This window comes from Ursus americanus, chromosome 18 (genome assembly GCF_024610735.1).
Source record: "Ursus americanus isolate L20-20 chromosome 18, mUrsAme1.1.p, whole genome shotgun sequence".
NCBI lineage: Eukaryota > Metazoa > Chordata > Mammalia > Carnivora > Ursidae > Ursus > Ursus americanus.
In genome coordinates this window covers 19,176,593-19,200,301 of record NC_142144.1, presented here as the reverse complement: position 1 = coordinate 19,200,301, position 23,709 = coordinate 19,176,593, and the positions used below count along the sequence as shown (strand labels likewise).

At 57.8% G+C, this 23,709-nt stretch overlaps 1 protein-coding gene across 6 annotated transcripts in view; it reads left to right on the top strand.

Moving 5' to 3' along the window:
* COL27A1 (collagen type XXVII alpha 1 chain) overlaps window positions 1-23,709 on the top strand; it is a 134,512-nt gene that overhangs the window by 91,081 nt on the left and 19,722 nt on the right. For 4 of the 6 annotated variants that reach the window (XM_087869436.1, XM_087869437.1, XM_087869435.1 and 1 more), the window contains 15 exons: window positions 1,850-1,903; window positions 6,840-6,893; window positions 7,440-7,484; window positions 7,567-7,611; window positions 7,884-7,937; window positions 8,961-9,014; window positions 9,922-9,975; window positions 10,799-10,879; window positions 11,272-11,325; window positions 11,577-11,630; window positions 15,401-15,508; window positions 20,075-20,128; window positions 20,249-20,356; window positions 21,349-21,402; window positions 22,311-22,364. In XM_087869436.1, the coding sequence (XP_087725562.1) occupies window positions 1,850-1,903; window positions 6,840-6,893; window positions 7,440-7,484; window positions 7,567-7,611; window positions 7,884-7,937; window positions 8,961-9,014; window positions 9,922-9,975; window positions 10,799-10,879; window positions 11,272-11,325; window positions 11,577-11,630; window positions 15,401-15,508; window positions 20,075-20,128; window positions 20,249-20,356; window positions 21,349-21,402; window positions 22,311-22,364 (927 nt within the window). The remainder of the gene's footprint in view (window positions 1-1,849; window positions 1,904-6,839; window positions 6,894-7,439; window positions 7,485-7,566; window positions 7,612-7,883; window positions 7,938-8,960; window positions 9,015-9,921; window positions 9,976-10,798; window positions 10,880-11,271; window positions 11,326-11,576; window positions 11,631-15,400; window positions 15,509-20,074; window positions 20,129-20,248; window positions 20,357-21,348; window positions 21,403-22,310; window positions 22,365-23,709) is intronic. The other 2 variants (XM_045791099.2, XM_087869438.1) reach the window with 1 other exon arrangement.

The following is a 23,709-nucleotide window of genomic DNA, read 5'->3' as shown; positions in this document are numbered from 1 at the left end:
AATCTGACTTCAGAATCAGACACATGGGAGTCAAGTCCTGGCCACTTACCAGCTGGGTGATTGTTGGCAGTATTCGCAGCTTCTCTGCGCCTCCACTTCCCCATCTGTAGGGCAGCGTAGAACGCCCTGCATGATGAGATTACTGTGCGAAATCAATGATATCAGTGCATGACGTCATGCTTAGCCAACTGTCTGCATGTACTAAGTGTTTAATGACCAGCGGTAGTAATAATTACTATTTAATAGATGGGTTAATTACCACTATTCCTGTAAGACGACTACCATTAAGGTGACATTGCTGATGACACTGTTCACGTCTGACGAGCAGTTTCCCACTTTGCCTACAGCCCAGCGAGGCCAGCTGAGATCATTATATGCTCATGGCCTGGGGGATTGGGGACCAGTCAGACCTCCCATCTCTGACCCCTCCCACATTGAGAGAGCTGAGAGCTACCCTTTACCGAGGACTTTCCCTGTCATTTCATCTCCCCCGCAGCTCCAGGAGTTAGGGATTCTTCTCACCCCATTTCATAGATGAGGAAACTGAGGCCCACAAAGTTGAAATCACTCACCAAGGTCACAGAATTAGGAAGCGGCAGAGTCGGGATTTGAACCTGGTTCTCTGAGGAAGCAGTCTGTTCTTTTGAGGGCTCGATTCTACTGCCTCAAAGTCAAGACTTGGCTCCTGAAATTTCCCAGTGACGCATTGCATGCCTTCTGCAGTCCGAGATCCTGCTATAAAATGGCTTGGTCTCCCCCAATCTTCCTGTCCTCTGCCATCCGGGAGTCAGATCTGCCTTCTTATTGGGCCCAGTGTGGGTCCACGCCCCGCGTGCTCTGCTGACAAGGGGCAGGTCCAGCCCAGCCCCATACATCAGCCCGGCAGCAGTAGCTCACTGAGGGTCTGCACCCCTCCAGGCCATGGGGAGAGAGAAAAGGGACAGCAAGTTTTTCCCGAGGCCCCAAATGGAGCTGGGCCTCTCCTTGGTATTTGGAAGGGATGAGCCGCCTCTGGCTTGTACAAGGAGCACGCCCAGTCTGAGACTCTCCGCTGAGCTGAGAGGCTCCTGGAGGGGTCCTGGCCGGCCAGGGGTGCAGTCGCTGCTTGGGGGATGCAGCTGGGGCCCGAACCGGGAAGGCAGATCAGGCATGAGGCAGCCCACTTCCTCTTTTCCCCCTTCTCCCCTCTGCCCTCTTCCATTGTTAGATCGTTCCTAGTTTCTCCAACAGATCCCTCGATTCTGGTCATGGGCCTGTGCTGTGCTGGTGTTGAGTTCAAAGAACAAAGGCAACCCTGTGTCATCCTTCCCTGTCTCCCTGCCTCTCCCTTGCCTCTTGTCATTCCTGCAGCAAACCGAGATAACTACCGGGCAGGCTTCCCTGCGCCAGGAATTTTCCCTTCTCCCTCCGCCTCCCTTCCCTCAGGGCTGTGGTCTGCTGCTTCCCGCTGTACCCCAGGGCTTTTTCTGCCCTGGTCAGAGCCCTCTGGACAGCTGTCAGGTGGTGGGGAGGGTCAGGGCTGGGGACCGCACATGGGCAGCCATATTCTCAAAAGGGGTCAAGAATGTCACGGTAGCTTCTGGTTGTTGATTTTGAGATACAGAAGAAAATGGCCCATCCATCCAGGGAGACTTCTTCTCACTACCAGCTTCCTGGGAGAGGTGGAGGGCCACCACAGTGAACCCAGGGCACGGACTTGTGCTGAGGGTTAGAGCCCATGGGCTGCTTCTTCCAGTGGGACAGCTTTTCCTTCTATGTGCAGCCAGGCTTTTTCCCCACACTCCTAGCCTTCCCTGTTGCCCTTGCTACCAGAAAGGAGGCTTCTCCAAACTTTTTCTCCTCCCCACAGGGTCCTCCAGGATCTCGAGGCCCACCAGGCATGAGGGGAGCAAAGGGACGCCGGGTAAGTGGGGCCCAGCCCTGGGGAGGCTGGCACTGGCCGAGGCCACCTGACAGAGACTACCTCCTGCTTCTTGCCCCCTGCCCAACCCTGAGACCTGTGATTTTCATGGCATCAGGCAGGGTTCCAGGCTCATCCTGGGCTTGGCTGTCAGCCTGACACCCCTTTTCCAGCTTGTGTTTTCCGGCCCATTTCTGAACACCAGGCCTTGCCATCCCGTGGGTACAGACAGGTTCTGTGATACCAGTGTTTTGTCCCTTCATCTGTTCGTTCATTCATTCATTCAACCAGCATTTATTTAGCACTGACTGTGTGCCAGCCACTGTTGGTGGCTCTGTAGGTACCATGAGAGAATGGGAGAGGCATGACCCCTCCCAGCCCTCATGGCTCAATCAAGTAGGTCAAAGAGATAGTATCAGGTCATGGGCACATGGAGGGGGAAGCACAAGCAGCTGGGGAGCTGGACAGGGTATCAGATCATGCTTCAGGGAGGGGAGGGTCCTGGAGCCTGTGCCAGGTTCCAGGCAAGGGAAAGCCCTAAGGGGAGAGAAGGCGTGACATGTTTAGGGATCTCCGTTGGTTCCACAGAGGGTCAGGGGAGAGGGATGAGACCAAGAATTAGCAGGTGGCAAACCCACGAGCCACAGTTAGGCCTATGGGCTGTGCTCCCAGGGTAGTGGGGAGCCAGAGAGGATTTTAAGCAAGGGCTGGGCTCAGCACAGTTGCCAGAGGTAATCACTGGTACTTACTATGTGTCAGGTGCTGTCTATCACATATGTAACTCATTTAATCTTCAGCAGTACTCTATAAAGAAGGTGTTAGGCTTTGTTCCATTTTACACACAAGGAAACTAAGGCACAGAGAGGTTAAGTCAGTTGTCTCAGGTTGCACAGTTAGAAAGTGGCAGAGCTGGGATTTGAACCCAGGTAATCTGGCTCTTTTGCATAGCGAATGTAGGCTCATTTTCAGTCGTGTGGGGAGGGCTGGTGGAGTGGTTTTCTGCCCCCAACCAGTGTGCGGGTGCTGGGCCAGGCAGCCTTGTAGAAGGGAACCGCGATGGCACAGGTAGGCCAACGGCCCACGCTTGATATTCAAGCTCCTGACGGGGGATCTGTGATTAGTCTCCTCCTGGCTGCATTTCAAGTGGTTTTAAATTTTCCCCCAAACCAGATGGCCAGCAGTCAGCCGGGAGAGGGGGGATTAAGAGGCATTCCTCTGGCCCAGCAGGGCCCCTCCCACTGCCATGTCCTGGGTCTCTGCAAGTGGACCCAGGCCCACTGGCAGCCAGTTCCACAGCGACCCTGTACACGTGGCCTCCTGCCCCAGGAGCCGGATGAGCTGGAGATTCAGGTCCTCGACTCACCGAGCTTCCTCCAGCTGTCTCCAGCGCCCCTTCCCAGCGGCAGCTCCAAGAATGTGTGTCCTGCTTGAGGAAACCCAGGCTCCCAACCACATCAAACGTTTCCAGGGCCGGGAGAGAAGCGTCAGGAACATGAGCTTCTCCCCACTGCTGCGTTTGGCAGGAATGCAAAACCTGTGGGATCGGCCCCCTGGGTCCCCGGCCTAATAGCCCACCATTAGCCACTTCGCAGCGGAGGATACCTAGAGGGGCATCCATCGTGCCTGCAAAAGAGCTCAGTTCTGGGCAGGCCCCCATGTAGCAACTGGCCTGCCAAGTGATCTTAGCAAGACCTTGCCTCGGTCGGAGCCTCAGTTTCCCCATATGTGTCATAGGGAATGTACAAGGCCCTGCCTGTGTCTCTGCTGATGTGCAAGAGGGGACAAGATGGGGCCTCAGGCCCTCGGCTCTTGGTAGAACTGCTGACAGGGTCTGGGTCCATAGGCCTCAGCTGAAAGAGTGGGGGTTCTGGGGTCAGACAGGGGCAAGTCTCCGCCTTCCCAGTTACCAGTTCTGGGACCTCAGGCCAGTTTCTTAACTTCTCTAAGACTTAGTGGATGACATTAGGAGGAGGCGGTAAGGACCCAGAATTTGAACTCCCATAAGCTGGATGCCCGTGTTTCTTTACCACCACCACTCACTGCTTATCAATGTGGGAGTGAGCTCCCCATCAGTGGGGGTGTGCAAGTCAGGGACTAGAGAAGCCTGCCATGAAGGCTCTGCCCTGGGACATGGTATTGGAGAAGACAATGTCTAAAAGCCTGTTACCTGGGAGACTCCACTATCTCCCTCCACCAACCGCTTTGAGGGAGCCGTGGGGTTTCTGAGATTCACATGCCTGACACTGGACTCTGCTCCTATGAATGAGGCTAAGAGCTCAGCAGACCTGGCTTCGAATCATGGCTCTTCCTCTTTGCCCTTGAGCCGCTGTCTCCCTCTCTCTGGGCCTCTAGTTTTCCTCTGTAAAATGGGCGAACCATAGAATCGACCTCTCTGGATGGCCATGGGATTCAATCCCTTGGCAAGCACCTTGCCCATGGTGAGCACCCATCCCTTTGTCACAAGAGCTGCAATTGACCAGCTTCTCTGTCCCAGCCTGGCTGAAAGTTAGCTCCGGCTTTGACTGCGAGCATCTTCCTGGGGACTGGCTATGAGAGAACAGACATATGGTTCTGCTGGAAACCCAGGCCTGTCTCCAGCAGGGTTGGCTGGCCTGTGTTCACTTGGAGAGGGAAGCCACAGGGCTGGGGGACCCTCGGGACTCAGGACGAGCTGCAGAGCAAGGGTTAGCGTGTGCGGCTGCCCTGCTCCTGTCCCTGCCCTGGGGAGCCAGGGAGCAAGGGTGGTTGGGGCTCCGTTGCCTCCTCTTCCCTCCAGACAGCAAAGGCTGGCCCTATTTCCCCCAACCAGTGCCAGCTTCTCCCTGAGTTCTCTGGTCTCCCGAAGGATTGCAATCGCCCAGGTACCAGGGATCTTAGACTTTGTCTTCAACGTCCTGCTCCAGGGCACAGCCTTCATGGCAGGCTTTTCTAGTCCCTGACTTGCACACCTTCATGACGGGGAGCTCACTCCCACACTGATAAGCAGTGACAGGTCGTGGTGAAAGAAATGGGCATCTGGCTGAGTTGGGTTTAAATTCTGGCTTCTCCACTTCCCAGCAGCGTGACCATAGGCTGTTTCCTTATGGCAAAATAAGGATAATAACTTTTAGTATCATTGCTGTTGCTGCTGTTGCTGCCACTGTTATCATAGATCACATGAACTTTCTCTCAGAAAGGCCTGGATTCCTGGGATCACTGGGTGCTGTGAGATTCACACCAAACCCTCAACACCTCTGGGCCTCCGCTGCAGTCCGGAGCGATCCCTTTCCAGGGAGGTTTATGCCTCGGCTAGAGACAGAGGCCAGGGGCCAGAAGCCATCTCTCCAGAGGGCCCAGCCTTTGTCCCAGCTCCTAAGACCTGGGATGTCCCCACCTCAGTCTGGCTCCATCTCCACCAGGCACCTGTCCATGAATGAGGGGCGGAAAGTCTAACACCTGGTCTGACAGTGTCCGTCTGAGAGAGAGAGGCCCAGAGAGGGGAAGGGGCTTGCCTGGGGCCACACAGCAATCCAGCAGCAGAACAAGGACTGGCACCTGCAGCTTCTAACCCTGTGTTGTGTTGGGTCTATGGAAACCCTGCTCTGGTTCTCTGTAGCTGGCTCTAAGCTGCCTGTTCCCGGGAAGGGACGGAATCCAGCTCTTCCAGGCCGTTCCTCTGTGTCCCTGGCCCTGGCGAGCCTGATGCCTGCTGTGGCAGAGCGAGCTGCTGAGAGCGCTTACTAGAGGCCAGTGCCGAACTGCCTGTGTGCGTTATCTCCCGCCTTAAGGGAGAGAGTCTCATCCCCATTTCAGAGACAAGATAACTGAGGCTCAGCGTGGTCGCCTGTCCTGGGTTTACTGAATCCATGAGACACTATTCAAGGCTGTGGGAGCCCCAGGCAGCTGATAAGAAAATTGTTGCTTTTTCTGGCTCAATTATTAATTAAAAATTTCCTTGCTCAATTTTTAAATGATTTCTTCATGCTGTTTTTCTTGTCACTCATCCCCGCCCCAACCCCGGACATGTTCCCAGCCCCCTTTTGTGGCTGGCCCTCACACTCCCAGGCCAGAGTGGGCCAGCCTCCCGCACGAGACCCTCTTCGTCTCCCCCACACGACCTCTCTGATTCCCTGCGGGATAAACACCACACTGTTCTCTGTGCAGCCTTTTCCGGAGGACCCCGTCCCATCTGTGTCTCTGTGGGAGTCCCCGTAAGGGGATCACATGGGCCAGTGGGTAGAACCCTGGAGGGGATACACCCACTAATGTGCTAAGGGACCTTAGACAAGCCACTTCCCTTGGCTGGGCCTCAGTGTTCCCCTCTGTGCAGTGGGGGAAGGGCTTGCCTCGGGCGGTGATGTGGGGTCTCCACGGAACGGCCGCCTGACCCCTGCCCCGTGTTTGCCCCTCCACACGTCAGCTCTTCCTCTGTGAGCAGGGCCAGCCTAACTCACACATCTGGCTGAAGGAGGCCGCTCTGCACACCTGGCCACAAGCAGACCCTCCCTGGGTCCTTTGCTGTCAGGGTCCCCCCAGGGGTTGTGGCTCAGACACCAGTTTCTGCCCCATGTGTGCTCAGGGAAGAGGACGCAGCGGCCGAGGCTGAAGGGCTGACTGTGGGGACTTGGCCGCATGTGTCCAGCCCTCAGCCTGCATGACTGTGAAGTGCGTTGGCCGCCTGACCTCCAACGTCTCTTTAAACAGGGTCTTCCGTGCACCACCAGCCCTATTCCAGAACAACAGGGCCTCTCCGGAGTCCCTCCGTGCCTCGCCGTCTCAGCAGGCACGCTGCGCACGGGTGACCCGCCTCAGGGTGGGGGTGCACGGGCAGTGGGAGGAGAAGGGAGCCCCAGGCTTGTGCCGGGAGAGGCCTGAGGCTCTGGGCAGCCCTGCCCTCCTGGTTCCCAGCCCGAGGGAGACCCCTGCTGTCCACCGTGCTAGTCCCTTTTTCCTATTCCAGGGCCCCCGAGGACCAGATGGACCAGCCGGGGAGCAGGGGTCCAGGGGCCTGAAGGTACCAACCCCACGGCCTGCCCTTCCTCATGCCTCCCCTGCAGGGTCAGGAATCCGGGAACCAAGGGACAGATGTTCCTTGGAGCCAAGCCCCTGGGGGCGGCAGGGAGTACAGGAGAGGCTGGGAGCTCATGGGCCACTCCTCCTGGCCCTGGAGCCTGAGCCTGGGGACGGGGGAGAAAGAGCACAGAGAGAGAGAGTAGTGCATAAGAGGGAGCCAGAGGAGGCAGGAGGAAGAGAGAGTGGGAAGGAGCCTCAGGGGCCCTCTGGCCCCTTCCCTGGGGCCCCTGCCCCCTCCAGAGCCCCCAGGAGCTGAGATTGCTTCTACTCCCAGCACGAGTGAGGGGTCCTTGCTTCTCCAGAGCAGATGGTGACTATGGCCAGCCACTCCCCTTGCCAGGCCTCAGTTTGCCCACCAGCACGACGGGAAGAGGGGTGGATCGGTGATGACACAGGTTCCTTCCATCTCCCGTGGGGTGTGGGTCCTGTGTCCGTGGAGGGTCCTCCTAAGCACCTCTCCCAGCCTCACGCGCTTCGCTTCCTGCAGGGCCCTTCAGGACCGCAGGGCAGAGCGGGCCAGCCCGGGCAGCAGGTATGTCAGGCCAAGGCCGCCAGCCCCTCCCCGCTCCCTGCTTGGCGATACGTGCCTCTAATGACCCCAAATGTGCTTCCAGGGTGCGGCTGGTGAGCGCGGGCACTCGGGCGTGCGAGGCTTCCCCGTAAGTAGCACCAGTTCCGGAAATTCCGTGGGGCTTTGCCGGGAGCTAAGAGCCATGTTACCAAGTCCCCACCCTGCGGTGGAACCCCCAAAGGTTCTGGCTGCCCCCTCTGCACTGAAGACCCTCCAGCCTGCCTCCTTCCCCTGAGACTCAGTCTCCCCATTGGTCACATGGCGGAGGGTAGGGGTGGGACCCTCACACGCTGCAAAGACTTCCGAGCAGGGTGAAGGAGGCCATGGAGGGACCCAGGTCACCTCTGTTCCTCTCCACAGGGCATCCCGGGTCCCTCAGGCCCCCCAGGCACCAAGGGCCTCCCAGGAGAACCGGTAAGTGCTCTCTCCTCCCTCTTTTGCCTCTTTGCCTCTGGCAGGCCGGCGTCAGATGCCACGGCCTGGGTGTGGGGGACGTGGTCATCCAAGAGGGAGGTTGGAGAGGGACAGGGCCAGGGCTCTGCTACCCTGAGGGGACAGGCCTGGGGGGAGGAGGGTAGAGAGGGCACTGGCCAGGGAGCTCGGGAGCTCTGGGTTGGAGTCTAAGCTCGCTTGCCCTCCAGCCTAGTTTTCTTGCCAGTAAATGGTAATAATTGTCCCTACCATGCCATCCTGTTGTAAAGATGAAATGAGGAAACGTATACAGGGTGCGTAGCCCAGTGAAAAGCTGAGGGAACAGAGTATTCAGGTCTCCAAGGGAGGGAGGATGGGAATTGCAGAGTCTGGACAGGAGCCAATGAGGGGTTTGAAACTGAGATAACCCTTCAGGAGGGTCTCTCTGGAAGGATGGGTTTGGGGCACGGCCCAAGGGTCAGGGCGCCCCGTGAGGAGGCAGTGGAGTGGTACTGCTGGAGAGGAACTGGAGAGGACAGCCTCGAGGGGCATAGGAGGAGGGATCCCTGGAAGGACAGGAGGCTTCTCCCACCCCCCACCCCCAGGGCCTTGCTAAAGTCCCACATCTTTAGGCCCAAGGAGAGGCCACTTTGAACAGTGAATTGGCCAGGAGTAGGGTGGGGGCTTCCAGATGTGGATCCCAGGTAGAAGGGCACCCAGGCAGAGGGAGAAGAGTGAGCGAGGCTGCTCGGAAGAGCTGGAAGGTTTCTGAGTGGGGGAGGGCCCCCCGGGTTTGAGGCAGAGGAGCAGGAGAGAGTGCAGATGGCAGGAGGGGGTGGCAGGAGGCCGGTGGTGAGGTGGGAGCTGCAGGGTCCTCTGCACGGCAGGTGGGGGGTGTGTGGCCGCAGAGCCCTAGGTTCTGGGGATCCTCTCCCTCACCTCCCCCTCCAGACTGCTTTATTGGACCTCAGGCCCCAGAGAGGGCCCAGTCTGCCTTCTCAAAACTATCATGTGTCTGTCTTACAGGGCCCTCAGGGACCCCAGGGGCCACTTGGCCCTCCGGGAGAGATGGGACCCAAGGTAAGCGCTGAGGACCCCTTGTTTGTCCCATGATGTTGCCGGGGAGATATTAGCCCCTCGCAGCCCTCTTCTGCAGGGGGGTCCCTGGCCTGGCCTGGGAGATGGTCGTGTCCTGTGTCCGCAGAAACCGAAGGGTAGACCCCCCTGGTGGGAGGGCAGATCCACCCTAATGGCATAGGGCGAGGAGCTGGGCTCCCGGTTCCAGGGGCAGCGCACGGCATGCAGGGGTGCCAGGACCCTCAAGCGGGTTGGCAGTGCCTCTTTCGTGGCACCAAGGGAAGTAGCAGTGCCCCCACCCCCCACCCCTGCTGGGACTTCCCCTCGGCACCCCACTGAGGTTTGACTTAAGAAGAAGCCCTTTTGAGGTCATGCAGCCAGGAGCTCTAGAGGGGCCTCAGACCCCCCGCTGCCTTATCCAGGGGAGGAAGCTGAGCTGCAGGGTTTGTGCAGGGGCTATAGCCATGCCGATGGTGAGAACTCGGACCCCTTCCCACCCTCGTCATCCTGGCCCAGCTTCCGAGTGAAGGACGAGTGAAGGACGGGGATCTGTCAGCGCTGAATACAGCCTTGCTTGGCGTCCTCCCCTGTTGTTATGTGAATCATGCTCTTTCCTCCCTCTGCTCGCCAAGGGGCTCCTAATGTGGTAAACCACACTCGTGGGGAAGGAGAAGGCTCCAGCAGCCGCTGAGCAGCCCCAGGGCTCGGCACCCCGGGCCCAACCACCACCCTCCCTGTGGTCCCAGCTCCAAGCTCCGGGAAGGCCACAGCCTGCTCCCAGCCCTGTGTCTCTCCTGCTGTGTGAGCTCAGGCACATTCCTTGCCCTCTCTGGGCCTGCCTAAGTTGTCTCCTCCCTTACAATCGAGGCCAGCCCTTGCTGTAGGAGGGACCGATGGCATTTTCTTGCAGGGGCCCCCCGGTGCGGTAGGAGAACCGGGCCTTCCTGGGGAAGCCGGGATGAAGGTAAGGCAGGATGCAAGAGAAAACTGACTTGTTGTAACCAGCTCCCAGCTGGCAGCCATGTCCTCCCCACGGAAGAGAAACGGGCCTTTCTTGTGTGGGGATAATGAGTTCTCTGTGTTCCTGGCTAGGGAGCGGGTCCTGGCTACGGCCGCAGTGGTGGGCCCCGCTGGCCCAGAGCCCCTGCACCACCCCCCCCCCGCCCCTGCCCCCTGCCCCCTGCCCAGCGGTGTTTTCCCTGGCACCTGCCCCACGCCCAGGCGGCCATACCTCCTGGCCTCCCGAGATACCATCTGCATTTCAGCCCCCGAGCCCCTCATTACCTGCAGGGAAACAGGCGCCCATTGATGCCTGGGCTCTGGGGAGAGCGCTCGCCCTGCTCTGCTGTGGGAGAGGACGCAGCTCCCTACGCAGGGCCCAGAGCCCACGAGCCATGCTGGCAGCCTGGGGGCCTTGCTAGGCAGGGCCTGGGGGAGCCGCCAGGGTCTGGGACCAGAGGCAGACACCCCATCCCCAGCTGTGCCTGAGCCTCCCTGCCATTCGGAGGGACTTGGACCAGCCCTGGGACTTCAGTTGTTGGCTTAGTTCCAGAAACCTTTGCTCCAACAATGCAGAAAACCGCCCCATATATAAAACAGAAATGGGATGCTCCTGGTTGGGGCAAGGCTGGGGGCTCAGCACTCCACCTCCTCCTGGCCCCCCCCAACCAGATGTCAGCGCAGAGGGAGCCTAGTTTAGAAACCCCCGTGTGGTGATCTTCTGGGGGGCAGATGACATTTTTTCTGGCTCATTTAGGGCCTCTTCCTCCTTTGGGTTTCTCTCCAAGGCTCTCAGGGAGAGTAAAGACGGTGGTCAGCCACAGAGTTGCCAACCCTGCACTGGTCCTCCCTGGAGCCAAACTACCCAGGTTTGGATCCTGACTCTGTCCCTTCTTAGCCTCATGGGCTTGGGCTAGTTACGTAACCCCCGTGCGTGGTCCCTTGGTTTCTCCGTTTGTAAAAGCAGCTCCCTTCTCTGGCAGGGCTGTTGTGAGGTTTCAGTGTGAAATCGAGAGGCCCTTAGAGCAGTGCTGTGTAAATGTGAGCTCGGTGGCGGTGGTGTTCGCGGCGGTCCCGACACGGCCGGGGCTGGCGTGGAGCAGGGGCTCTGGTTGGCATTTTACAGTGTCGCTTTGGTCCTTGGGAAGGAGGGGCTTCCCCAGCTCCCCACCCAAATGAGAGCTGGTGAGGACAGGGAGGTGAGGCGAGGGCTGGGACTGGCCCTACCCACCCCCATGGACTTGCGTTTGGCTTCTCCTAGGGTGACCTTGGGCCTCTGGGCACCCCTGGGGAGCAGGGCCTCATTGGGCAGCGGGTAAGTCGAAACAAATTCATTCTTCCTGGAAAGCCACCTGAGGGGCACTTGGGAGTGGGCACCCCAACCCCCCTGCTCACTCACTAATTCAGCCCCTGTTACCAGGCGCCTGCTGTGTGCCGGGCGCTCGAGGGCCCTACTGCCCGGAGATAGGAGCTTGGGGACCTGCCCCGGGGAGGGGAAGGAAGTAAAAACACATTGGGCCCCTTCCCCAGGAATGTCTCCCCATCTTTCCCCACCACTCTTTCCAGGGAGAGCCGGGCCTCGAGGGTGACAGTGGCCCTGCAGGGCCCGATGGGCTGAAGGTAAGTGTGCTGCTGCTGTAGGGTCTGGGGAGGGGGGGTGTTCTGGAACTGCCTTCTACCTCTGCCCCCAGCCCCCTCCCCTCCAAGACCTCAGCTTTCTCCCAGAAGCACTGTGCTCCCATGAAACTCCAAGAGCAGACCTCTAGCTCCTATTGCAAGTAGCTCGTCCAGCACCCCCTCCCCGCCACCACCCTGCCCACCGCTGCCTCCTGCCCTGCTTAGATGGGACTAGGAGCCATCCAACCTTCCACTCCTCACTGCTACCCTTCTCCTCAAAACTACAGCTTCTCTTGGTTAAGGGTAGTACCTAAGCACCCCACTCTCTGCTAGACCCAGAGCCAGCAGCTTCGATGTCTCTTATCTTCCAAACATCCTAAAAGATCAGGAAAATCATGATCGCCACCCACGACCTGTGAGCCACTATTTTTGGTGGACTAGTCACGGTTGTATCAGGGACTACGCTAAAGCCCTTTGTGTTATGTAACATGCCAATTAATGCTACGAGGTAAGTTCAGTCTTTAAATGAAGAAACTGAGACCCAGAGAGGTTAAGCAACTTGTCCAAGGACACACAGCTAGTAATTGGCATAGCCAAGACCCAAGCATCGGCTACCTCTCTATACCGTGCACCCATTCTAAAGGTGAGGAGACTGAGGCTCAGAAGGAGGCAGAGGTGCTCTCATTCAGAGTCTATGGCTGTGAGTGGAGAATCTAACATTCAAACCCGGGGCTCACTGGCACCCGAGTGTGTACGCCTAACTCTGCCCTGCCATGTCCCATAGATTCCTCAGTCAGCCACAGGTGCTGGCACTTTCAGGAGGCGCCAGGGCTCCCCGGAACCCTGGGGCCGGCAGGCATCGCTCTCCGACTTACCAGCTCCATGTCTAGCCCAGGCCTGTCCCTGGCTGCCAGCCCTGGCCCCGCCCTGGCACAGTAGTAGATGGGCTCTCCCTGGGGCTGACCTGTCACACTGAGTCAGCTCCTCAGCCCAGGAGCCCAAGTGCCACATCCCAGAATTCCCTCCTGTCACCCATGCACTCTCCAAGTGACCTCAGATAAGCAGCCCTCAATTCCCCATCCCCCACCCCCACCGCCCCATCCCCATAGCTGCCCTGGGTCCTGGCTTCCCCATCTACCAGGATGCCTCCGGGCCAGGCCCTTGGCGGGCTCCCCATCTGCCCTGGGTTTTTCTTGCAAGGCCGAGAGCGCCCCCTGTCTGCCATCTGTCTGCCTCCTCTCCTCTCCAACTTGGCTGCATCCTAGGGTATAACTGGGTCCTGGCTGGGGAGACCCGGAGCACCTGAGAGCCCCTCCACACCCTTTGCCCAAAGCCTGCTCGAATTGCAGTGACACTGAAGAACATTCTAGCTAAAATGCTCTGTGTGCTCACCCCGTGCTTGCACCACCTGCCTTAAGAGCTTTACATGAATGAACCCGGGTAATCCTCCCAGCCGCCCTGGGAGCTAGGTTCATTCCTGTCCCCACTTGACAGATGGGGAAACTGAGTCACAGTGCGGGGGCCTCTTCCGTTTCTGGCAGGACACCTCGGAATCGTGCTGAGGTGGGACGGGAGGAGGGGCTTCCAGGCGTGAGTGTCTCACGCCTTCTTTCCTGCTCTCTCAGTGCTGGCTTCTTCCTCCTCTTCCACTCCTTTCAAAGCCAGTTCTACCAGACCTTGCGCCAGAGTAGTTGTGGCAAATGCCCAGCGCTGATCTTCTCTGGTCCCTCATGAAACCCAGGAGACAGTCTGCTCTCTTCACTCTGTTCGTCCAAGAATCACCTTCATGGTGAAAATCACCTCTCGGACACACACCGCACGTCATAGTTTGTCGAGTGCTTTTCTGCTGATGATCTCTGCTGAGTTTGCTGGCACCCAGCAGATGGTGGTGGTGATGGTGGGGGTTACTCCTAGGAAGACTAACCTTTGTCCAGAACTCATGTGCCAGACGTGCTGCTAAGCTACTTACGTGGATTAGCTCTTTCAATCCCCATAGTAACCCTTTGCTGCTAATTTTACAAATGAGGAAACTTGCTGAGGGTCACGCAGCCATGGAGAGGTGGCAGCAAGATTCGAATTTAAGTAGCATAACCCCAGGAGTGAGGGAGGTATTGTCCCCTGCGCAGAGAACCTTGGACTCCGAAGGCACCCGAACCCTAGGGTCTCACATGTGCTCTGCCGCTGACTTCCATGTGCTGTTGCAAAGTCTACCCCAGGCTATGGGGGGGGTCTGCCTGGTCCCTGGAGCCAGAGCCCCTGCGGGTGCCAGGCTGGGGCCCCTGTCTCAAGAGCAGCCCAGCCACCTGGAACAGGCTGCCTGCCTTGGAGAGCTAGCAGAGCAGGGGCCAGGGATGAGAAGCCCGAAGAGGGATCCTGGAGCCGGGGTCTGCAGCAGGGCCATGAGGGCAGCACCCCGTCTCCCTGCCAGGCTACACTTGGAGTCTGAGAATCTCAGCAGGAAGGGATCTCACACCAACCTGTCTGACCCTCTCCTGGTGCCCAGATCTGCTCTGCGCTGGCCCACAGCTCAGCTTGGAGTGTCCCTCCCTTATCCATGCCATCTCTGGACCCCTCGTCCCTGGGGAGTCTCCCCCCCGCCTCCCCAGCTGAGCTAGAAACCACCCCAAGAGGCCCCTGCACCAGCGTCCTGTGCCCGGAGCCCAGGCCGAGGCTTCATGTCCTCTGCACCCCGATCGTTCTCCTGGACCCACACCAGGTTATCAGCGCTCCTTGGAAAGTGTGGCGCCGGGAAGCAGAACTGGCAGAGACACGCTCCCCTTCTCCCAGCCTGCTCCCCCGCCCACCCCTTCCTCCTGTCCATGACTTCATCCCCTTTCCCACGGGTCTCTCTGAACGGTCCCAGCTCAGCCGCTTGCAGGCTAGCCACGAGCCCCGCCGGGCCCGCCAGCCCCGATGGAGGTGACCCTCTGACAGGCGCCACCCTGTCCCTCCGTGGCCGCTGCCCATGCTGCACCCGTCACCCCTGCTCTGCCCACAGCCTGGCTCAGCCCAGCCTGCCAGGATGTGGCCTGGACGTGGCAGGTGCTGGGTCAGTGTTTACTGCCGTCCACCGGACGAGGACTTTCTCTGCTGCCGGCGAGAACGACAGCCATGCCGAGCAGACAGCAACGGGCGATGGTGTTCGCGATAGAGTCAGATAGCAAAAAACCGAAATAAAACAAGATGAAACCAAGCAGTGCGGTTGGGATTGTGCCTTTAAAGTTTCACGTACTGCGAACCAGCTTCCTGCCACTGGGAGCCTGGTACCCAGCAATGGAAACCATGAGCTCTGACTTGTTATTACTATTACTGTCAGCTCTTTTCACGTAAGCAAGGGTGGAAAAGGCAGCTCAGAAAAATGGAGTTGGTTCTGAGAGGCAGGATTGGGTGAATTGATTTTCTTTTTTAAAATTTCCTTCAGCGTCTTAAGACTCGTGTGCTCTCCATGGCATCAGTGTTGGGGAGAAAGAGCCGGAGTCTCCCACAGCTGCCCCCTTCCTGTGAACTCTGGGGTGCAGGAGTGGTCAGGGTTCTGCGTTTCCTGAGTGACTTTCTCCCTGGCCCGGGTACCATGTCGGGGGTATTCCTGCGCCAGCCAGGCCGTGCCACCCTGACCCTTTTGGTGGCTCCGGGAACCATCGGGGGAATCCAGGGGCTGCTTGGCTGTGGACATCCAAATGGAGCCCTGACGTGTAGCGCCTCTGATGGGCTGAGGGACTAATTTATTCTCTCTCTCTCTCTCTCTCCCCCCTCTTCATGCCCTTCCAACTTAGGGGGACAGGGGTGACCCTGGGCCTGATGGCGAACGTGGCGACAAAGGCCAAGAGGGACTGATGGGCGAGGACGGGCCCCCCGGCCCCCCTGGCATCACTGGCATCCGGGTGAGTGTGCCTGGCTTCGTGCCAGCACTGGGGGCGTCTGGGGATGCATACCGCCCACGCCTGTCCAGGCAGCTGGACAGGAGGTCTTTTGATGGCAGCCACCTGAGGGTCTTCCGCTGTGGTCCTTCCTCCACCTGGGAGTTTCCCAAGAACAGTCTGCCCATGTCCCTCCCCTGCCTAGCCCTCCCTTGGCTCCTGAGTGCCCTTAGACTAGCACCACACTCCTCAGTCTGGCTTCCATAGCCTCCACAAGCCTGGCCGGGCTGACCTTGTCCCATATTCAGCCACGCTGAATTTAGCAGGGGGACTTAGCTGGCCGCGATCCCCCACTAGGAACTTGCTGCTGCCCTCTCTGGGTCACACTCTTGGTACGATGAAGGATTTGGAAGGAATGCATTCCAACATTCCAGGGGCTCTTTCTTAGTAAACTCTTGAGTATCATGGCCATGGAATGGGCGGCAATGTGCAGCAGAAATAGCCGTGGGCCTAGAGTCCAAAGGTTGAGTTCTGGCTCGAGAACCCACGGTCTGTGTGACCTTAGGCAGATCACTGCTGCCTCTCTGTGAGCCTTGGTTTTCTTATCTTTAAAGAGTCAATGAGACTTTGGAAAGGAAAGTGCTTTCTAGAACATGCCAGAAAATAAATATCATCTTTATGAAGCTGAAGGAGGAAATGACTGGAAGCTGGTGGTAGTGGTGATAGTGGTGGTAATAATGATGGTTGGGTGGAGGTAGAGATGATGATGATATTGATGATGATGGTGGTGTTGGTAGAGATGGTGATGGTGGTGGTGGTAATGGTGATGATAGTGGAGATGGTAGTGATGATGGTGGACATGATGATGGTGGTGATGATGATGATGGTAGAGATGGTGGTGATGGTGATGATGGTGATGATGGTGGAGATGGTGGTGTTGATGGTGGTGATAGTGATGGTGGTGGAGATGGGTGGTGATGGTGATGATAATGACGATGATGATGGTGGAGGTGATGATATTAGTGATGGTGGTGGTAGTGATGATGGTGGAGATGGTGGTGACGATGGTGGCGATAATGGTGGGGATGGTGATGGTGGTGATGTTGGAGGTGATGGTATTAGTAAGGGTGGTGATGGTGATGGTGGAGGTGATGTGGTGGTAGAGATGGTGGTGCAGATGGTGATGATGGTGGAGATGGTGGTGATGATGGTGTGATGATGGTAGAGATGGTGATGATGGTGGAGATGGTGATGGTGGTGATGATGATGGTGGTGGTGATGGTGATGATGGTGGACATGGTGATGGTGGAGATGGTGGAGGTGATGGTATTAGTGAGGGTGGTGATAGTGATGGTGGAGGTGATAGTGGTGATGGTGGTAGAGATGGTGGGGATGGTGGGGATGTTGATGGTGGCAATGATGGTGATGGTGATGGCAGTGGCAGTGGTGGCAGTGGTAGTGACAGTGCCCATGGGGGTGGGGGCAGTGGTGGTGGCAGCAGAGTTATGTCCATGTTTTGCCATATCTGCCAATTTTCATATACTGGAACTGGAAAGAGGTTCAGTGGGGCCAGACTGAGTGTGTGTTGGGTGACAGAGGTGGTGAGAGGCTTGTATTTGAGTCTCTTTGGCATCAGGGCTACAGGACAAGTATCTCCCACTCTGGCCAAGAAACAGTGGAGGATTTAAAAATAGAATTTTATGAGCCATCAGAGCCTTTCCAGAAATATATCCTTATGGATGGGGGCCCAGTAAAAGCCTTCATTCTGGCCCCACAGCCTCACCCCACTGCGTTCTCCAGCCCTTACTCAGGATTTCCCACACCATCAGGGATGCTACCAGCTGGAGGGGGCCTGTCAGAACAAGTGGCCAGCCGCCCTGTCCTGGGGGAGACTCCTGGCGTCCTGGCCCTGTGCTGAATTCTTCAGTGCTGACTCATTTCTCCTTCTGACAAGGGATCAGCCATAGCAATCACCTCAGCCTACTGACAAATTCCACCAGCCCCTGTATCATGATTGTACGATTGCCCAGCTATGACCAGCCTGGGACCGGGGGTGCCCCCCCCACTGAGGACCCACGTCTCACTCGAAACTGGCGAGGTGACCTGTGGGTAGTGTCTTCATCTCACTGTGCCTGTGTCTTTGGTTCTTAAATGGAATAAATAACCCCTTCCTCCCAGCCCCGTGGCCAGAACTAGGGGAGGCATGACACAGAACGCAGACATAGTGCCTAGCCCGCGGTGGAAGCCCTATTGGTTGGGACTATTTTATTACTGGGGGAGACAAAGACTGGGACATGGTCTAGTTCAGTGCTGTTGATAGAGACAGAAGACGAGCTACCTGTGTAATTTAAAATTTTTAGGGAAGCCTGGGTGGCTCAGTCAGTGAAGCGTCTGCCTTCAGCTCAGGTCATGTTCCCAGGGTCCTGGGATCAAGTCCCACATCAGGCTGCCTGCTCAGCAGAGAGCCTGCTTCTCCCTCGCCTGCCGCCCCTCCTGCTTCTCCACTCTCTCTGACAAATAAATAAATAAAATCTTTAAATAAATAAAATAAATTTTTTTGGTACTCACATTTTCAAAATGTAAAAAGAGGTGGATGAAATAAATTTTAATAGTATATTTTATTTAGCTCAATATAGCCAAAATAAGAACATTTCCAACATGTAATCAATGTAAAAATCATTAATCAGGGATTTTGCATTTTTTTGTACTAAATCTATGAAATCTGATGTGTAATTTACTCTTACAGCACATCTCCATTCAGATGCTAAATTTTCATTGGAAATACTTGATCTGTGTTTATATTTCATAAAATATATAGCTGAAAATGTAGATTTATATCTCCAAGTTGATCCAAACACACGTAAAAGTTTTAACGATAACTGAATTGTCCGTATTTAAATTGAATTTTAAGTTAATTAAAATTAGATTGAATTAAGAATCTGGTTCCTCCATAGCAGTCACCACCTTTCAAGTGCTCAGTAGCCCTATGTGACAAGGGGCCACAGACGGGACAGTTAGTTCAAGACCTACATATGAGAGGCAGGGAAACTGAGGCACACGGAAGGGAAGGGGTTGTCCAGTGTCACATGAGGACTTAAGCACCAGAATGCAGGGCAGTCTTCACTTGGCCCTTCCAGGACCTCCACTCCCTCCTTCCTGAGGGCCCCAGGGTGGTCTAATTGGCACTGCCCTTGGGGATAGAGAATCATCTTCTCCAGTCCACTTTTGCCATGCTTTGTCCTTGTGTTGATTCAAAGCTGGCCTCCCTGTAATTTCCATCCACTGACACCGCCCCCCCCCCCCCCCCCCCCCGCCAAGAGAACACAGCCGCCCCTGGCTCAGGAGAGTTGCAGACATCTGCAGAGTGCTTCTGGGTTAGCCCATGTGTTTCCTGGCTCCTCTAAGATCCCATCTTCCTGCCTTCCCTCCATCACAGTTAGTCAGTGCCTCCTCCTATTCCAAGGTGGGGACATCACCTCCCTCATCCTACAGCACGTACCTCTGTTAATGCAGCCAAAGGGATTGAATCGAACTAGCTCTTTAGTGCTTGCCAAAACCATAGATGTTCTTCCCAGATCCCTTTGAGGTTTGGGTCTTGAGGAGACTGTCCTCAGGGGACCATCAGCATGTCCTTTCCAGACCAGAAACACTGCCTGCCTTACCCCCTACATCCCAACCCAGTGTGGCTCAGGGTTGGGATTCTCTTCTCTCCCTTTCTTTTCCTCTCTTATCTGTCTTATGTTCACACATGTACGCTTATACGCACTCACTCACCCCACTGAGTGGCCCTGACAAGAGCAGGGCAAGGGAGAGCAAAGGGATGCCCCTTGAGGGAGGGCCAGAGCAGCCTTGGGAGGGAGTGGCCTGGGTACCCCAGTGGGAGAGTGGGGGAGGGCGGCAGACCTTCCCTACACAATGCCCCACTAGGAGGAGCCCCTCCAGCCCCCATCCCCAAGGGGGGAGCCCCTGTCAGCGGGACACAGCCTCGGGCTGGTCAGAAGCGCCCCATGGCATCTCAGAGATGAGGGAGGACCTCACCTGCCTGCCTCACATTCTCAGTGGGCACCGGGAGCCCCGGGCATGGAGTCAGACAGATCCACAGTTGAATCGGGGTTCTGGGCAAGTCGCTTCACCTTTGGGAAGCCCAGCGGTCACCACCTGTGGGAGCAGGTCTTGATTGGGCCTCAGGCTCGCGGGGGCTGGGGGGCTGGAACAGTGTGTGGCACGGGGCAGTGCCGAGAGCTGCTCGCACTGGGACAGGCTGGGCGCGTAGCAGTTGCCGTGGAAGAGGGATGTGTCCAGCACTTACTATGGGCCAGGCACCTGGGGAGCCTGAGAGGCCGCCCCCATCCCGGGGTTGACTCCTCAACCCTGTGAGGCAAACAGGACCTGTGTCCCCACTTTGCAGACAAAGCCTTCCGTCCCAGGAAGTTCGCACGTCACAGGGTCCCGGGGGATACTGAGCGCAGGGTGAGCTTGGAACCCGGGCAGTTTGCCCTCACAGCTCCTGGGCTGGCGCTCCCTATGCCCTGTGGCTCTGCCTCAGGTCCCTCTCATTTCTCACCCTTCTTCCCTCCTTCTCCCGCTTAGGGTCCCGAAGGAAAACCAGGGAAGCAAGGCGAGAAGGGCCGGACCGGAGCCAAGGTGAGCTCCCCTCCTTCTGCGGCCGTGATCTTCCCAGGCCCTCCTCCCCTCCCCCATCCCCACCTCTCCCTCTGCCTCCTGCTGGGGCCTGGTGACAGCCTGTCTCTCCTCCCGCTGCAGGGTGCCAAGGGCTACCAAGGACAGCTGGGTGAGATGGGCGTCCCCGGAGACCCCGGACCCCCTGGCACCCCAGGCCCTAAAGGGTCCCGGGGCAGCCTGGGCCCAACGGTGAGAACTCTCGGGGTGGGGTGGGGTGGGGTGGGCAGGCACAGAGCAGGGGTGGAGGGGCAATCGAAGAAAGAGAGGTATCGCCCGCTCCCCCTCTCAGCCAAACCTTTGGCTGTCCCTTGTCCTGGCCGCTTCTCTTGCATCACAGATCCCTTGGGGACCCTGTAGAAGCTGTCGCCTCTCTCCCTGGAAAAGTACCCACAGCGCCAAGTATTTCTGACCGTTTGAAGGGTGCTCTTGGGTCTTCCGAAGCCCTTTACAGACCCAGATGAATAAGCACCCATTCTAGGGTGGGGCGAGGGGACCCGCCCCTCGGGAGAGTTTCTATGGAACAAGAAGTTTTCCCACTGGAAATAAGTTCGCAAGGATCAGGCTGCAGGTCCCTGGGTGACTGAGGCTGTTGCAGCCTCTTGCTGGCCTGCCCTGAAGGAGGGCCCCAGGGGTCTGCGGGCTGCAGAGGGAGGAAGCAGGCGGGAGGCAGGCAGTCGAGGCATCTCTGAGCTGCCGGCATCCGTGGTGTGAATGCTCCCACCGTGGCTGATTCCCTGCCATCTGCTCACTGGGGAGGAGACGCACAGGAGTGTCCGTCATCTGCTGGTTCCACCACATGCATTCAATAGATGGCAATAAGCTGGAGCCTAGGTAACAATAAAATGGAGCAAAATTATTAGGAAGGGAGGAGTTTTGATTATTTGTCATCATGTTTAATAGAATTGATTTAACTGTAAGTTCATATAATTTAACTTCCTCTAGTGCTTCTGTTTAAAATTGGCTCGCGAAAGTGAAGATGTTTTAGCCACTGGGTCGCACGAACCCCTGGAGCTGGGAGAAGGAAGGGCTGGAGGGAGGAGGGGAGCTCAGGGAGGAGCTCTGCAGCTTGGGTTCTGGGCCACAGACGTGCCGGTCGGTGGGGCTGAATGCGGCCGGAGCCAGTGCCCAGGTCACTGCTTGAGAACCACACCTGTACTAACGTGCGTGTGCTCTTGTCCTAGGGTGCTCCAGGACGGATGGGGGCCCAAGGAGAACCGGGACTGGCTGGTTACGATGTAAGAAAATCTCACCTCCCCACTCCTGGAATTCTGTCCTGCAGGTGGGGACCCAGGCAGGCCTCGGCCTCTGCCCCTACCACCTCCTCATTGAGGATGGTCGTTGGGCCACCGAAGATCCCTGGTCTCCCCGGGCCCAGGGAGCACCTGAGCCCCTAGAGCAGGGGTGGGCAGACAGAAACACCCTCCCCTTCCACGTGCCCTCGCTGAGTCCTTCCTTCCCGTGGTGGGTGCCACGCATGTGTCCTGTCTGGGCGTCATGCCAGCTGTTTGTGGAAGGGACGAGCCCCACCTCGCTTTTGCAGCCAAGCTGGCACCCCTCTCAGAGGCGGCTAAGCCAAACTCATGTGATAGAGTTGGGCGACTAGTCCTCAGAGAGGCTCCGGGCGAGCTCAGAAAGGGAAACTGAGGCTTGGGGAGGCTAATGACAGCTTGTTGAGTTTGAAGGTGGGATCCAGTGTCTGGGGAGGCACAGCGGGGAGAAGAGGACAGAAGAGGGACAGGGCAGAGGACATGGGAACTGGAGAGGGGGCACTGGGAGCCCAAAGGAGGAACGTGCCTGTATGCTTCCTGCCATAGCCTGGGGAAGTCGGCTGAGGCCAGCATTTTGCCCCTGCCCCTGCCCCTGCCCCTGCCCCAGGGGACACACTGGCTCTCCGAGATCTGGCCCCAGGTCTGCTCCAGGCTGGGGTACGATCCAAACGGGCCCACCCCTGAGAGGTGTGTCTGGGAGGCCAGGGCCCAGAGAGGCACAGGGCGGGCTCAGAGTCAAACAGCGAGCTGGGGCAGAGCCAGGGCCCAGACTCACAGCCCAGGGTCTCCATCTCTGAGTTGCTGGCCTTCAGCACTGTGCCTCTCGAGCCCTCACTCCCCCATGCTCTCACCTCTTGCCATCTTGTTTCCTGCAGGGACACAAAGGCATCATGGGCCCCCTCGGACCTCCTGGACCAAAGGGCGAAAAGGTGAGTGCTCCGTCCTGCGAAGCAGCCGCTCCCTCCCGTGCGGGCGGGCAGGAGCCAGCCCCTGGGGCACTGGGGCTGGGGTAGTGCAGAAGTTCACGGTGGCTCACTGCTGCTCACACCGCGGCTGGCCAGGAGCCGTTAGACCTACATTCAACACAGATGGACTGCGTGTCGGGTCCATGCCGGGCACTGGAACACAACCACAGTTCCTGCCCGCCTGGCGCTTCCAGTCGAGCAGGGCAGATGGACTCTGGTCATGTACTGACGAGAACTGCAACCCCATCATCAGTGTGAATGTGGGCATTGAAGCCTTGCTCAGGACGAGCTCCCCCAGCGAGGGCCAGCGCAGGGCTTAGGACGGGGTGGCGAGGCCAGCCTCACCCAGCCAGGAAGGAGCCACTGAGGTAGAGGGAGGGCACGGCCACACCCCACCGCTTGGCTCCAGCTTCGGTGGAGGAGAGAAATTGCTAGAAGGCAGCTTGCTGATGGTTGTGCCCTGCCGCATGGTGCAGGTGGGCACGTGGGGCCAGCGGGCCAAGATAGTGGCTCCAGGTCACCTTCCCAGGCAGCACCAAACTGGCTCTGGACCCAGGCCTTTGAGTCCTACCTTAGCAGCTCTGAGCCTCCCTATTCTTGCCTCCCTCCTCCCTGCTGTCTCCTTGCCTCCCCCCACCTCCCCAGCCCTCCCATCCGTGAGCTGCCCCAGCTACCCACTAACTACACCCCACTGCCGTGTGAATCACTCTGGCCTGACTTGCTGTCCAACTGGTCCCTTCCTCCTGCTTGGAGAAGAAGAGCTCTGCCATCAGTGGGCTCCGACATCCCCCAGGAAGCTGCGGGAAGTACCGCTCAGTACCCCAAGTCCCCCCCTTGGCCCTCAGTCGGCCATAGCTGGCGCAGGAGGGGTTAACATGGACCCTGAAACAGGGGGACGCCTCCTGCCACCCCCAGCCACCTGCAGCCCCAGGCTCAGTTCCTGTGGCTGCTGAGAATGAGACCTAACCCTAAAGCTGCCCTAAGTCTGCTGGGGCCTTGGGTGGGACCCCCGGGTTCCCTGAGCCTTGAGTACCCCCTCCGTTAAGTGGGTGGGTACCTCAGGAATGCGAGGCTAAGCAGGACCTCACATATATGTCAGCCACAGGCCCTTTCTTAGCGGTCAGGAGTAGATTCGCTCACTCGTGCATCCGGCTCTGACAGGTATTTACGGATGTGTAATGATTATGTGATGTTTCCTCGGCCCCGAGCTGGGGGCTGCAGAAGGGTGCCCGAGAGAACTCAAGGGTGAAACTAGAGGCAAGGGTGAAGAGCCAGGCACAAGCCGGAGGGTGCTGGGGTGGGGGTGGGG